The 13,124-nt window shown below is 52.7% G+C and overlaps 3 protein-coding genes across 3 annotated transcripts; 2 read left to right on the top strand and 1 right to left on the bottom strand.

Moving 5' to 3' along the window:
* Positions 1-6,496: 6,496 nt before the first annotated feature.
* On the top strand, positions 6,497-6,940 carry GMORB2_3282 (metal iron transporter; the record flags this gene model as incomplete). Its single annotated transcript, XM_035465258.1, has 2 exons — positions 6,497-6,662; positions 6,753-6,940. The coding sequence occupies 2 exons, from the start codon at positions 6,497-6,499 to the stop codon at positions 6,938-6,940; spliced, it is 354 nt and encodes a 117-aa protein (XP_035318807.1).
* A 22-nt stretch (positions 6,941-6,962) lies between these two features.
* Positions 6,963-8,326, top strand: GMORB2_3281 (metal iron transporter; the record flags this gene model as incomplete). Its single annotated transcript, XM_035465257.1, is given in 6 exon segments — positions 6,963-6,987; positions 7,037-7,071; positions 7,080-7,327; positions 7,464-7,793; positions 7,948-8,181; positions 8,224-8,326. Coding segments are annotated over 6 exon segments (975 nt in total).
* A 1,138-nt stretch (positions 8,327-9,464) lies between these two features.
* On the bottom strand, positions 9,465-12,668 carry GMORB2_3280 (Sterol-sensing domain of SREBP cleavage-activation; the record flags this gene model as incomplete). Its single annotated transcript, XM_035465256.1, has 2 exons — positions 9,465-10,444; positions 10,517-12,668. The coding sequence occupies 2 exons, from the start codon at positions 12,666-12,668 to the stop codon at positions 9,465-9,467; spliced, it is 3,132 nt and encodes a 1,043-aa protein (XP_035318805.1).
* Between the last annotated feature and the right edge of the window lie 456 nt (positions 12,669-13,124).

Here is a 13,124-nt window from a genome sequence, read left to right as displayed (position 1 = left end):
TCAAAGAGACAGGTGGCGCAAGGAGCTGCAACAGGCGTGAGACTAGACTGGCACCTCGATGCTATCAGAAAATCGAGATCCGAGATAGGAGGAGCATGGTGTCGCAGTGTCTTGAGGGTACCGTACGCGCGGATTCTTGATCAGGGGGAGGGCCAGAGTAGAAAAAGCCAGGCTGGAGGCCGTTCTGGGCCAGCGTTCTGGGGCGCAGAGTGCGACGACGAGCTGCAGCTGCTCCTGCAAACCCGCGTAGACCGCAGATGTATGTATGCGTCAGGGGCGAACTGGAATCCGGTAGGGCTTCTTGAGCGGTGAAGAAGCCGATAGAAGGAGCAGGGACTCTGCTGCCGCTGCTGGAACGATATGGGTCCGGGCGTGTCAGAATTGACTCGAATTGTTTGCGGTCGGGGTGCTAGGTGCTGCTGCTGCTGCTACTGCTGCTACTACACTAGCTTATTAAATAAGATGCAGGAAGCAATGTGCAGTAGTCGGTCATATGTATGCACGATGTCCGTTGTGACCCGGATGGCGAACAATGGACTCTCTCAGTCAAGAGAGCGTTCCGCAGCAGCAGGGAGCCACTCTCGCGAGTACTTATAAGCTCACCCCAGCCACGAGACCCCGGCCAAAGAGATAGACAAAGATCAATTCGAGGCACCGGCCCGTGACGCGGGCGTTTCGATTGAGAAGCAGCGCAAGCCAAGAGGTGAATAGGTAAACGACGTTGTGCGACTGGGTTCTTGCTGCACGATGACTTGTCCAGTGAGAAGATGGGTGAGAAGGCACTGAGACCATGTATGGCGGCCGATGAGGTAAGGGCCGAGCCTAGAGGCGCGCATAGCTGGCGCAAAAAAAAAAAAGGCGGTCGTGAGAGAGCGGCGCGAAAAAAAAAACTGGATACTCCGAATGGACGAGACGAAAGAGGGAGCGCGTCCATGCAGGACGGGTGCCTGCTGCTTGGTTGCAAGGGTCTCGTCGCTGCCGCTGGACGCTGGTGGCGAGCTGTGGGGAGGGCAGACAAGAATGCTGCACGTTAGATTACGGCGGCTTTGCAGGCCCAACCTGGTTTGGTTGCACATGGTATCCGCGGGCGCCTAGACGGATGCTTCGTGTGTTTTATTTCTGAAGAGGAAAGCAGAGAGAGGTTGAAAAACAAAGAAAAAAGGAAAGAAAAGGAGCCAGAATCCATCCACGCCGTACTAAGGCAGGAACAGAACAGGCGTCCATCGATATAGGGAAAGAATAGCAGGTGACGATCTCAGTTGTGACTCCTTTCTACAAAAAATAAATATTAACATTCATCACCACATCGACATCGTCATTCCTGTCATTTACCTCAACTACTTTACCACAATTGTCACATTCTTCTGGATATTTGGTGATGCTCTTCTTTTTTTCATCAACCACGTACAAATAGATCAGCACAAACTTTCTCACTGCATCATGGTGTGAATCATCTATGTTTGGATACACGTATTACGCTCGTATTGAGCGGACTAATTCTACCAGGTCGCCGTCATTCGTGGCCATGCAATGTGGCAACCTCACCACCAATCCTCAACCTGTCCCCATTCCCAGCCTCTCGATTTTTCCAACTTGACAACTCTATCAGGCCGCCAGCCATGCGGCCCTTTTTGGATCGCCCTTGTCATGGTCAAACATGGCATGCGGACACTGGTAGTTGAGCTGCTCGACGTATGTTTGCTACGCACTCACCCACTCACGTACTTACTCGCTTACTCACGTACTTATCCCAGATTTGCTACCAAGGTTTATTATTAAGGCATGCAGAAGAAACAAACAACAAGGCAATTTGACAAACTTACTCATTGTCAGTCGCGGATCCAGCCTTAGGTGTACAGGACCGTCGTCTGTCTGCAGCTGGTCGCGGAAGAACTCGCCCCATGAGGAGACGACATAGCTCACTTCGCCAATACGTTGGTAGTGGAACTCCTGCAGGAGGCGCGGCTCGTCGCGGATGCCAAAGCTGATGACCAGGACGTGGTTCCAAACGACCGGGTCGTGTAGAAGATTGATGATGACAAACGGCCTGGGAATTGTGTATGTGAGCAGAATGACTTGCAGCTTAACGTCAAGGGAAACTCACGTTACGGGTATTTCAGGTGAAGTCACCGTTACAGAGGTTGCGTAGGTCGCTCGACAAGTTATCCACAGCCATCCATTCCCTCGCCCATCTGGCGGTATTATCCTGTCTCCAAAGCTCGGCAAGCATAGAATCAGTCACAAGCCGCCTTGCTCATCTCGCGGGGCAGGAACGCTATCGATATATTCGGCGTGTACTTGGCGCCGCCTTGACGAGCTTAAGACACCCGCGACTAACGCCCTATGCTATATATTATCTTCGCTCCCGAAAGAATTGGAGGGTGCCCGGTATAGGCTTTGGCAGGTCTACGCACCCCGCAGTCGGAGACGGGTTATTTTTTTTACATTCAGAGCGAGTCTGTCAGCTGCAAGATGAAAGATGGACCATGTGGCTCTCATATGGGCCCCTGAGGGCTGGGAGCCACGGGAGCAGTATGTGAAGAAGTTGACCAGACTGTTCTGCTCTACCATGTATTCATCTACCCCATAATCAATATTCCACGTTGCACAGAGAGGAGAACAGGAGATAAACACGTGGTTTAAGAGGCATGGCTTACATCAAAGACCTCTGCTGCCCATTGTTCAAGTTGCGATCCGTGAACAGACTTCGAAGCACTGATCTTGGGGTAGAAGTAAGTAATTATTGGCATACGAGTGGCTATGGGTTGCAGAGTATTGGTGTTGACAATTAAGACACAGACACCAGTGTTTAAGCCTCAGCTTCGAAAACTCCATCGAGCAGCACGCGCTGCCGACTGGAGAAGCAAACAGGACCCGCGTATATATCCACTCACCTCCCCACTCTCAAAGTCGACAATTGCTCCATTGTGCAATCTGATTCTGTACGGACGGCGCCCACCCGGAATTCTCTTGTATCGGTCAAAGGATGGCCATCATCCTTCTCTCCCCGCTTGGTGGCCGCCGTATTTCCAGAGTGCCATTTAGCACGCTGTCCTCCAACTCGCACCAGGGCGTCCCAAACCTCGATCCTCTGGATCACTCGTAGGGGCGAGGAGCAGGGCGCAGACCAAGTTCTTGATCTCGTCCTGCTCGTAGCTGTCGAAACTATTCTGACGCCTCCCGAGAGACGCGGTCAGTTCCTCATGAGCAGAGTAGTAAGACGCTACCCGCTGCTGTCAGTATCTCCGTAGCCTGATGAATTGACTCCCCTAGCAGTTAGGGAAGAGCCCCACTCCCTGCCGCCCACCGTCGTCGGCACAAATGGGCTCGCTAGTAGCGACTCAACAATATCATGGGGAACCTCTTTCTTCAAAGTGTTCCGCGGCTTGACTCTTTGATATCTGAGGATACAACACCTGGCCCTGGCGCCGCGAGCGCACTAAAATGAGTCGTTCTTGTCCCAGTATGTGTCCATGAGGACGTGCATGCGGTCACTCAGGCACCCACTGCGGCAATATCGGTCATCATCCTTGCCAGACACAAGGCTGTCATATCACTGGTGATCGTCCCATTTCTTGTTATTGTCCTGATCGCAGCACAGCTCGTGCACTCCCTTCAAGTAGTGAGTTCATCAGCCATGTACTCGCTGCCAGGAGCCTCCTTATCCTTGCGCATCGTGCGGATCTAACCGGATGGACATACCTCGCCACAGTTTTTCCACTTACACTACGGATACTCGGTAGTGACAGTGATCGTGTCCGGGTCGTCTGAAAGCTTGAAGACTTTGCCAGGAAGCGAGACTAACTTGCGTGAGGCCGCTGTCCTGACTACAGCGGCCTTGTCCAGAACGGGCTTGTTGCCGGTCCTGTTCGTGACATTTACGGCCTCAGACTGGATCATGACGCTCGTATCACTGTTTCAGCACTGACAACGAGTACTTGACCCGCACGTGCAGCCTGGGCCGAGACAGTCTGAACTGGTGGTCGTGAAGGCACGGCCATAGAAGCCAGTGCCCAACACGGGTTTGTCAGGGTCAAATACTATTTCTCAATAGGAGATCCATGGTCGTTTGTTGAATACATGTCACGTCTCTACCTTGGGGAAGGACCGGACTGTTGGAGGAAGGGACCTCTTTCCGATAGCTCCTTCCCGTTTCGGAAGCGAGCGAGAAACGGGAAGGAGGGAAAAGAGGGACAGGAGGGAAATAAAAGATAATAAGGAGACAAGACGAGAAGAGAGAGAATCAAGATCAATATACCCCTTTGGCACCCAGCTGCGTACCCCGTGACATTTGATCCAAGAAACCACCGTTGAACCTGTCGCGGAGAGACGCTACAATACAACGTCGGACGCAGCCATTATATTGCTATTGGGACAGCTAAGCCGGATAGCTGAGCCGTATCTGTCGCGGTGGTATAATAGTGTACAGCCATCAGTTTCGAGTGACAATGTACCTTGCCGAACCTACAACGTCTCTTTTCTCATTGTAAGTATCATGTACGAGTAATTGTCACCCATTTGATGCATGAGGAACAGGAGGGGTCATCAGCCCATCGGCTCGGCCCGTAGGGCTATTAGCCTATTTATACAGATCCGTGTAAATCTATTCGGCAAGTCTAGACCACAGTCGGTCATATGGCACAGTAATACCCGATGAAGAAGGGAAAACAGAAAATTTATTATTTTTGTTTGCATACAGCGTGATTGATTGATTTCACGTTGCATCCATTGAGGGGTGTAAGGACCATAAGTCTCACTCGCAGGATGTCCCTCCATCTCAAAGTGCAGTCACCAACACGCCTCGACTCGTCTTATACTCTCTTCTTGCCTCGAACTGGGTCCCTATCTGGCTCCCAACAGGAAACACAAAGCTTTCACCCTTTCCGCTATCTATCAATAATCATATGTCTTCTTCCACAGTCTCCAGGCTCGATTGACCTTCTCACTTCCTTTTCCGCACGTGTCTAAGGGTGCCCACGAGAAAGTCGCAGTGAGCATCCCCGGAAAGTACACCACCGGCTTCCTCAACAACATCAGTGTCCATTCCAAGCAACATTCTCCGGAGGGTCACCTCTCCGTCTTCGTCGGCAATGCTACCGGGGAGAAGCGCACCTCGGGCTATTGGATAGTGACGGTCAGCGGTTCCCCGGCCAGAGACACTTTTCGTCGCCCGATACAAAATCTGGCGCAACGTCAACGACTTTAGTACCGAGGGAGACGGCAAGACCCGTGATACAGCAGCTGTTAACCAGACCGTCTCGGATGGCGCTCGTTGCGGAAAGAAGTGCAAGACCAGCACCGTTTCTCCGGCCATCGTCTACTCCCCCCCCCCCCCCCCCCCCCCCCCCCCCCCCCGGGCATCTACGTCCTCAGTGGATCCATAGTATTCATACCACAAAAACCAGTTTCTTGGCGATGTAAGTCTCGATTCATTCCATCCCTGAAGTCAACGGGCCTTTTTTAAAATGATGTTGGTAAGCTTACGCCAGCAGCCTATCAATGTTCCTATTGTGTTGGTTGCGTCCAGCTTCGTCGACCTCAGCGTTTCACCTCTAACAAGTACATCGATGACAGTATGGGACGGTACCTCAACTTCCTCCGGAGCTCAGGAGCATCGAGAATTTTTAGATGCCCGGAAACCGTCTCGCCGGTCCCCGTGCCTAAAGTTACCGTGAATGAATATGGTAAAATCCTGTGACCGCGCAGTCTGATGATTAGCCAGCTTAGTCATCCGAATACTATAGGGTGAGGAAAACGTGCCGAGACGGACAATAGAAGAAGCACGACCATGATTGATGCTGTCTCTCGACATCAATCAAAAGCGTGTCAAGGAGACTACATCTGCATCTAGATGGGCTACGTACCCACATCGAACCACCGGATACATCCTTCTTTTTCAAGGACCAAACCGACGGTCGGACACAGAGAAGTGGTACCTTTTAACTTTTCAATCATGTACTTGGTAGATGCGGCTAGCTCATCTCGTACGATTGAGAAATTATTTCCAATCGGAACTACTAGGGACTATAGGTACAGATGTTTACTGTCACGACTCTCTTAACCTCCCTGAAGCCAGCATCATTACACGCTTGTGTCTAGATCTCATTTTTGGAGTGAGCTTTTTGTTTAAATTTTACTTTTAATCTTTATTTTTTTGATATATTTCTTGTTCCGGCCTACACGGACAAGCTACGGAAAACCATGAACCGCACGTCCCACATTCACGAACCGTACGGCGGAGAGGGTCTCTACCATAGTCTCAGAGTGTTTGTCGCAGATCTGACGACCAATCAAGACCTCAATGGCATGGTGAACGCGAGGAACTGGCGAGGGAAGCGATGGCAACCTCGCATCCGGACAGCCGCCTATAGAGGCAGCCTCACCACCCGTACCGGTAGCCAAGACCAGGGATCGGGGGGTGAGACGGACCACCTGGCTTACCGGTACTATCGGTGGTAGCATCGGCTAGCTCATCGGCAAAGGACTCGAGCCCGTCATGTGTTCATTCTTTGCCGCCACCCGTCTCCCGCTCCCAGGAGGTGATAACGCTGAGGGATCGGGTGGCCAATTCGCTGGCGGTCCGCTCCTCGGTTGCCGTCTGAATGGCGCCTTCAAGTTGTGCTCCTTATTCGGACCTGGGTTCATGATACCTGCTGCATACAGTACGTAATTGTATGGTCGAGTTGAACTCCACTGCAATCCCCACCACCTGACTGTCTATCGTGTGTGCTGCCCACTTCAAGTTGACCCAGGCAATTATTCTACCGGTGTGGCAGCCGGCGCCACCTACCAGTTCAGACTGATGTTCGTCGTCCTGCTGGCAAACATCTTTGCTATCTTCATACAGACTCTCTGTATCAAGCCCGGCTCCGTGATTGGCCTGAACCTCGCCCAGGCATGCCGCGCCTTCCTCCTGCCATGGTTGAGCTATGCCCTCTAAATTCTTCGCAGAGGTTTCCATCATGGCCACCGACGTAGCCGAGATATGTATATCTCCTTCCCAATGTCATCTTTGATTGACTGGTCTCTCCAACAGGCAGACTCTGCAATTATGACCTGGAGAGCTCACCGGTTCGCAGGTTATCGGATTCGCCAATGGTGCGAATTTCTTGGTGCCTTATATCCCGCTAGTGGCCGAGTATGAAATATCGATATGCGATGTCATGCTCAATTTGGTCTTCTATAGGCCGCAAGGCTCCATGAAAGGTCTCAGGGTATTCGAACTCTTAATCGCCGCATTCGTCCTGGCTGTCGTTGTGTGCTTCTGCGTCCAGCTCTCGCTGATCCGCGACGCCTCCATCGGCCATGTGTTTCGAGGCTACGTACCGTCTTTAGAAATCGTTGAGCAACAGGGATGAGATGCATATTCATCCTCTCCATCCCGCTCATTTTCCTCTTTAAATTTTTTGTTCAAGCGCCCATGTTTTCTTACACCATTGTGCCGGATTATACCAAGCATGCAGTATTCTCAGAGCCACAGTCATGCCTCACAACTTTCACCTTGGTTCTGGCATTGTGCAGTCACGCTTATATGGATTTGATGTTAAACATGGACTCGTGCCTGAAGACGACTTGCTCTCCTCGGAAGGTGGCATTGATAACGGCTACTACGTCCCGTCTGTGAAGGCTATACGTCACTCGTACGTAGCCTCTGCTGCTGAGCTGGCCCTCTCGATCTTCACATTCGCCCTCTTCGTTAACTCGGCCATTGTTATTGTAGCCGGGCCGTCTCTTTACAACAACCCCGACGCCCCAGACGCTGACATCTCCGCCATGCATGGCCTACCAACCCAGTCAATATAAAAGGGGGCCGGCACCATCTTTGCCCTCGCCCTCTTTCTTTCGGGTATCTCTGCGGGAATCATCTGCACAGTCACCGGCCAGATGGTCTGTGAGGAGGCACTGAACTGGAGGACCCCCCCCTTTCTTACGCCGCCTCATCACCAGAAGCATCAGCATTATCCCGTCCATTGTCATTGCGGCGTCGGTCGGCAAGTCAGGGCTCAACGCTGTGTCGATCGGGTTACAAGTCGCCCTATCCAGCTCTCTGCCGTTTTTCAGCACGCCCCTCATCTACTCCACCTGCTTAAGCAAGTACATGACTGTCAAGCTAACCATACTGGCCGCTGGTGCTGCCCATACTACTATAACTCTGGCAGAAGAAGAAGAAGAAGAGCATCCGTAAGAAGCAGGTGCGCAGCAATCTGAGCCTAACCAGTACAGGATGACCAATGCTTGGTACACGGCCAAGTTTTCGGTGCTGCTATGGCTGATCATTACCACCTTGAACATTGCCAACCTGGTTCTTCTTGGTCTGGGACAATGAGCCGGCCATATGGGAACGGGTTTTTGGTGAGAAACCCCTTAAGTTTAAAAGGAATAACTATTTACGAAACTTGGCAAATGCTATGAGTGGTCATAACTGAACGTGGCAACTTCAGGTATTGACCTACATTCCGTGTTATCCATACATCTACCCGATGCCCCATCGCCCTTCCCCCTATATTCAGCAATGTTACAGCACCTCATGCCCGACTCCAAGACGCGCCGTCTAGCCGCCCCTGGTCCTCAACCACTTCTAGCCTGATGAATATTCGGCTAGTAGAGTTGAATTCCCAGAGCGTGTGAGCAATCCCATCACGCCGTCCCTGATATGCCGAACGGACCGTTTCTATGCCACGTCGTCTGAATACGTCCCCCGGTATACGACGAAGCCCGGTTCATGGTGACCCGTATATTTCATGCCTTATATGATTGGCCTATAGCTCGTGTTTCCTATATCGTCGTCTAGAAACTCTAGTGCTCATTTCTGATGGTGTAAGATTGTCTCGGCGACCGTGCACCGTACTCTGCCAGCTTGGCCAGCATATCGTGGGTGATAAGTCGGTCCCTCATTGCGACAAGTCGTGGTTGATTGTTGATGTTAAGGCTTTATGGTTTGCTTGGTGTATCGCTTGCGTGAGGGGTGGTGGTTGGTATCTGGGCTTCATGACTTGCGAAGCGGTAAAACCTTCTGCCGGATACACATTGGGGGCGGGGGATGGGCGGGTCAGTCAGTCTGTTTACTCCGCTATGAGGTTCATAGCAACTGTAAAGCTAGACAGAATCATCATGCTTTGAATGGACATCATATATCTTGCGAGGCACACCACTCACTATCAGCACTAGCTTCCCAGTACCAACTGACCAAAGATGAATATGTATAAACGTCTTGATAATATACATCACAGTGTACAGCTCCTGTTCTCTATATCCCTTATAACCCAATACATCGTTTTTCTCATCTTCCAGGTTTCCGTGTGCGTTATATAAAAGGGGTAATGCCAATAAGAGAGGGGGGTTGTTGAAAAAGAAATGCCGCCAATACGCCTTGTGCCGTGAAAAAGGTAAAACGCATTCAAGGAAAGATATATCCGAGGAAAATAAACAGGGTAAACGTCCTGAGAATAAAATGACGGAGATCGTCAACTCCACGTTTTCAGCTTCCATGAAGCAGCCGTCTTCCTCCTCCTATGCCCTATATTGAACACGTCGTGGGCATCATCCTGGTCCATATTGTCGAAGCGTTCCGTCCCTCCCACCGTGACAACCTTGACGACGTTCCCAAATGAAAAGGCCACGGACATGAGACCGACCGTCACCTTGGGTCCTATATCCGATATGAGCAGGTGGCTTGACCGCTCGTCTGCTTTGAACAGTGGCTCCTCCTCGTCTGCCCCGATGCGGTTGCTGGGCGATATCGTCCATACTTCCCACTCTGGCAGGGATGCCGCGTCATTTCCTGATCCTGATGAGATACTGTTACGGCTGGACAAGAACCTCTTGCGCAGGCCGCCTTCTGCCACCGACTGGGAGGTGGGGGAGTCGCTGGGCGAGCATGGCAACGATTCCTTCTGCTTGCGCCGGATGCCCACTACGCTTCCGTCCGATAGGGTCCTGTAGTGGCCTGGATTCCTGACACGGCGCTTCGTCACTGTAGCATCAATCCACTCGCAGCCCTCGCCATCGGTGGCTCCAGAAGGGGCCCGTAGTCCGATGGCGTCCCAGTCCTCTGACGGGGTGAAGGTGTGCAAAATGCAGTCACCCGTAGCCGCATCCACATACGTCATTGTCGCCGACGTGATACTCGGCATATCGATATGGGCGATGCGCTGCGTTGTGTAGGCACACTCGAGGGATCGCGGGCGCATCGGTTGCATTTCTGCCGTATACAGCGTCTCGCAGTCTTCGACGTTGAAGATGTGAGCATGCGTGCTCGTGGCCACGATGAACAGGCCTAGCGAGTGCATCGCCACTATCTGGTGCACCTTTTCTCGTGCTTCGCCTGGTAGAGAAACTGGTAGTGGGCGCGCCTTCCACCCCACCTCAGTCCGCAGCGACACATGTACATATCCTGTTTTTGACGCCGAGATGATGAACAGCCGTGGCGGATGCTGAGCGGTCCCTAGAGCACGCAGTCCTTGTCAGCACTGGATATTTATCATAAAACTGCAGATGGTTGAAGAACAGGACAAACCTCGTATAATCAGCGGCTCAGCGCATTGTACTGAGGACTCGCAGATGACAGATTCTACAGGCTGACACCCTTCTTCCACCGACATCTCTGTAACGGTGCCAGTGCGGCGCACAATCACTAGACGCGGTGCCTCGTGGGGCGTCTTGGGTGCAAAAAACACGGCCTCTGGCCGTTGGGCCAGGGGTCTCACCGAAGCTGAAGGACCCCACTTCTGGTCGGCGAGACTCCAAAAGGTGACTCGGGACGGCGACACAATGGCCAACCACTTGGAGCTATCATCCGTCGCCACACCCAAGACGGGGAAAATGCCATCAGGCCTAGGCGATATATCAGGCAGTGTGTAGTGTGGCTTTCCGCAGCGGATATTCCACACGCATATTCTGCGGTCGAGGCCTACTGAAATAACGTGGCCTCTGGTCGAGCTGCCCATCAGGGCAATATCCAGGGAATGACCCTCGGGGAGGTGGTTGACTGACAGAAGAGGCAGGTCTTCGTAGTCCCGTTCGTCTTCCATGTTAGCTTCGTCCTCGTACAGCAGATAGCTGATGAGGAGGCGCAAGGCGGCTACTATCAGTACAACAATGACGACAAACTGCGTCAGTTGATGATTGATAAAGTCGTAGTAGGCAGGGAGAAGAGGGGGTTCGCTGTTCCGGCGTGTCCTATCTGAGCCCTTCTTGACAAAGACGAGCGGGTCGTAAACCTGGGCAATGTAGCTGTGGGCCGAAGGTTTGACGACGTTGATGAGCTCCTTTGCCGTTTCGTGGTCCTGGAGGCGTAGCCACGATGTCGGGCTTCTCGCTTGGTTAATGCCCTCGAGCATAGATGCATTGGAGGAGCGAAACAGGCTCGTAGCAGAGTTCCAGAACAGCTCAATTGTCGAGTTCAGCATGACCTGCTGCTGGAAGAAATGCCACTGTGCGATGACAATGAAGCCAAACATGACGAACGTCCCCGCGATCCGTGTCGAGAGCGCCGTCTTGCCGTGTATGACCTGCTCGATCCAGGTCCACCCCCGAGCCTCGGGAATTTGGCGATGCTGCCGCATCGAAACCTTGGCCAACGCATCACTCAGCTCCGTCCTCCGCACATCGACGCTAAGGACGGACAGGAAGAAGGTCGAGAGATAAAAGATGTCGAAGACGATGGCGACGGCCAAGAAGATGCAAAAGGCAGAGACACCTGACGACACCATTCGAGACAAAATGATGAGGATGAGCACGTTCTGCGAAGTACTGATCAAGGCTACGGGTGCTGTCTCGCCAACGGCATGCCCAATCCTGCTGGCGGTGCTGTCTTCTGACGGGGTTTGAATGACTGCGTTGATGAGCCTGAATATGTTTTCCAAGCTCATGGCCAGTATGACGAGCGGATAGGCCGCGCGGGGGATCCTGGAGAGATCAATATTGAAGATGGCGCATACGGTGAAACTCGACATGATGGCAAAGATGATCTGTGTCACGACAGTAATCATGATGCCGACTTTGGACTTGACGGCGCGCACCTTTAACAGACTCATGACGAAATAGCTTATGGCAAGGCCGTAGGCTAGAGTCAGAGTCAAGGTATCCTGGGTTGACATCGGGCGGAACTGGAATTCATAGGGTCGGCTGGTCGAGATGCGACCGTCGGGCGGGTAGACATCCCACCTGTCGCTCACTCTCTCAGCTAGGGCAGCCGCCTTGCGCTCCCACTGTTGGCCGACCGGGGAATCCTTGAGATGCAGCAGAGTGATAACCAGGGCGTCGGCGGCCAGAAGTCGGCGGTACTGGAATCGTTTGCCACTGAAGACGACCGAGTGGCGCAAGGTGACATTAACGGTTGTCGTCAGGTTCTTCATGTCATTGACGGTTGACACGACGTCCGGGTCAGCTAGTATGCGTTGCCTGGAGCACCCCCAGTACTGGAGTGGCGAGTTGAAGAACCAGGATTCGTTGGTCATGCCATTGATGGCGTGTACCGAGTCTCGCTGGCCGGGTGACAGGTCAAAGTCGCCCGTATCGGTTTCAGGCAAGGGTTCGTAGCCGGCATGGCCCAGGGGATTGAAGTTTTCGGTGACGTCGAGCAGTTCGTCTTGAAGCTCGAGGGCGGCGGCGAGAAGATCGCGATCCAAAGCTTCCATGTAGCTCCCGTGGACCCAGACGAAGCGCATTATGATATCGGGCTCGGTAGTGGTGAGGTAAGGCAGTGGGTGGGCGACAGTCCATACATGGTGAGGGAGGTTGGACGCGCCATTGATGAAGTCGGTGGTGAAGAGAAAGGGGATGGGGTATATCAGGATCGTTGCCACGGCGGCGGATATGAGTAGGGTGGTGACGACATGGCGAGAAGCATAACGGCCGTATCGTACAAAGAGTTTGCGCAAGGGGTGAGAGGGACGGAGGATGGGTGTTCCGGCGGTTCTACAGCAGAGGCGGGGATGGGAGGATATGTCAGCAAGTCCTGGCTGTTGGTCGGTATTCAGAGTTTTCGGTCATGGGGATATGAAGGTTGGAGCTGGGCAGACTGACCCTCGCAACGGGAACAAAAGATACCAGATCATGGGAGTCGCGGGGTCGGAGGTGTCGTGGGCGACATGTGCGCGTGGGGACGGAGCATCAAGTAGTAT

The sequence above is a fragment of the Geosmithia morbida genome, assembly GCF_012550715.1.
Source record: "Geosmithia morbida isolate 1262 chromosome Unknown scaffold_17, whole genome shotgun sequence".
Classification (NCBI taxonomy): Eukaryota; Fungi; Ascomycota; class Sordariomycetes; order Hypocreales; family Bionectriaceae; genus Geosmithia; species Geosmithia morbida.
The sequence above is the reverse complement of the archived record's forward strand: the minus strand, read 5'-3'. Positions and strand labels throughout refer to the sequence as shown.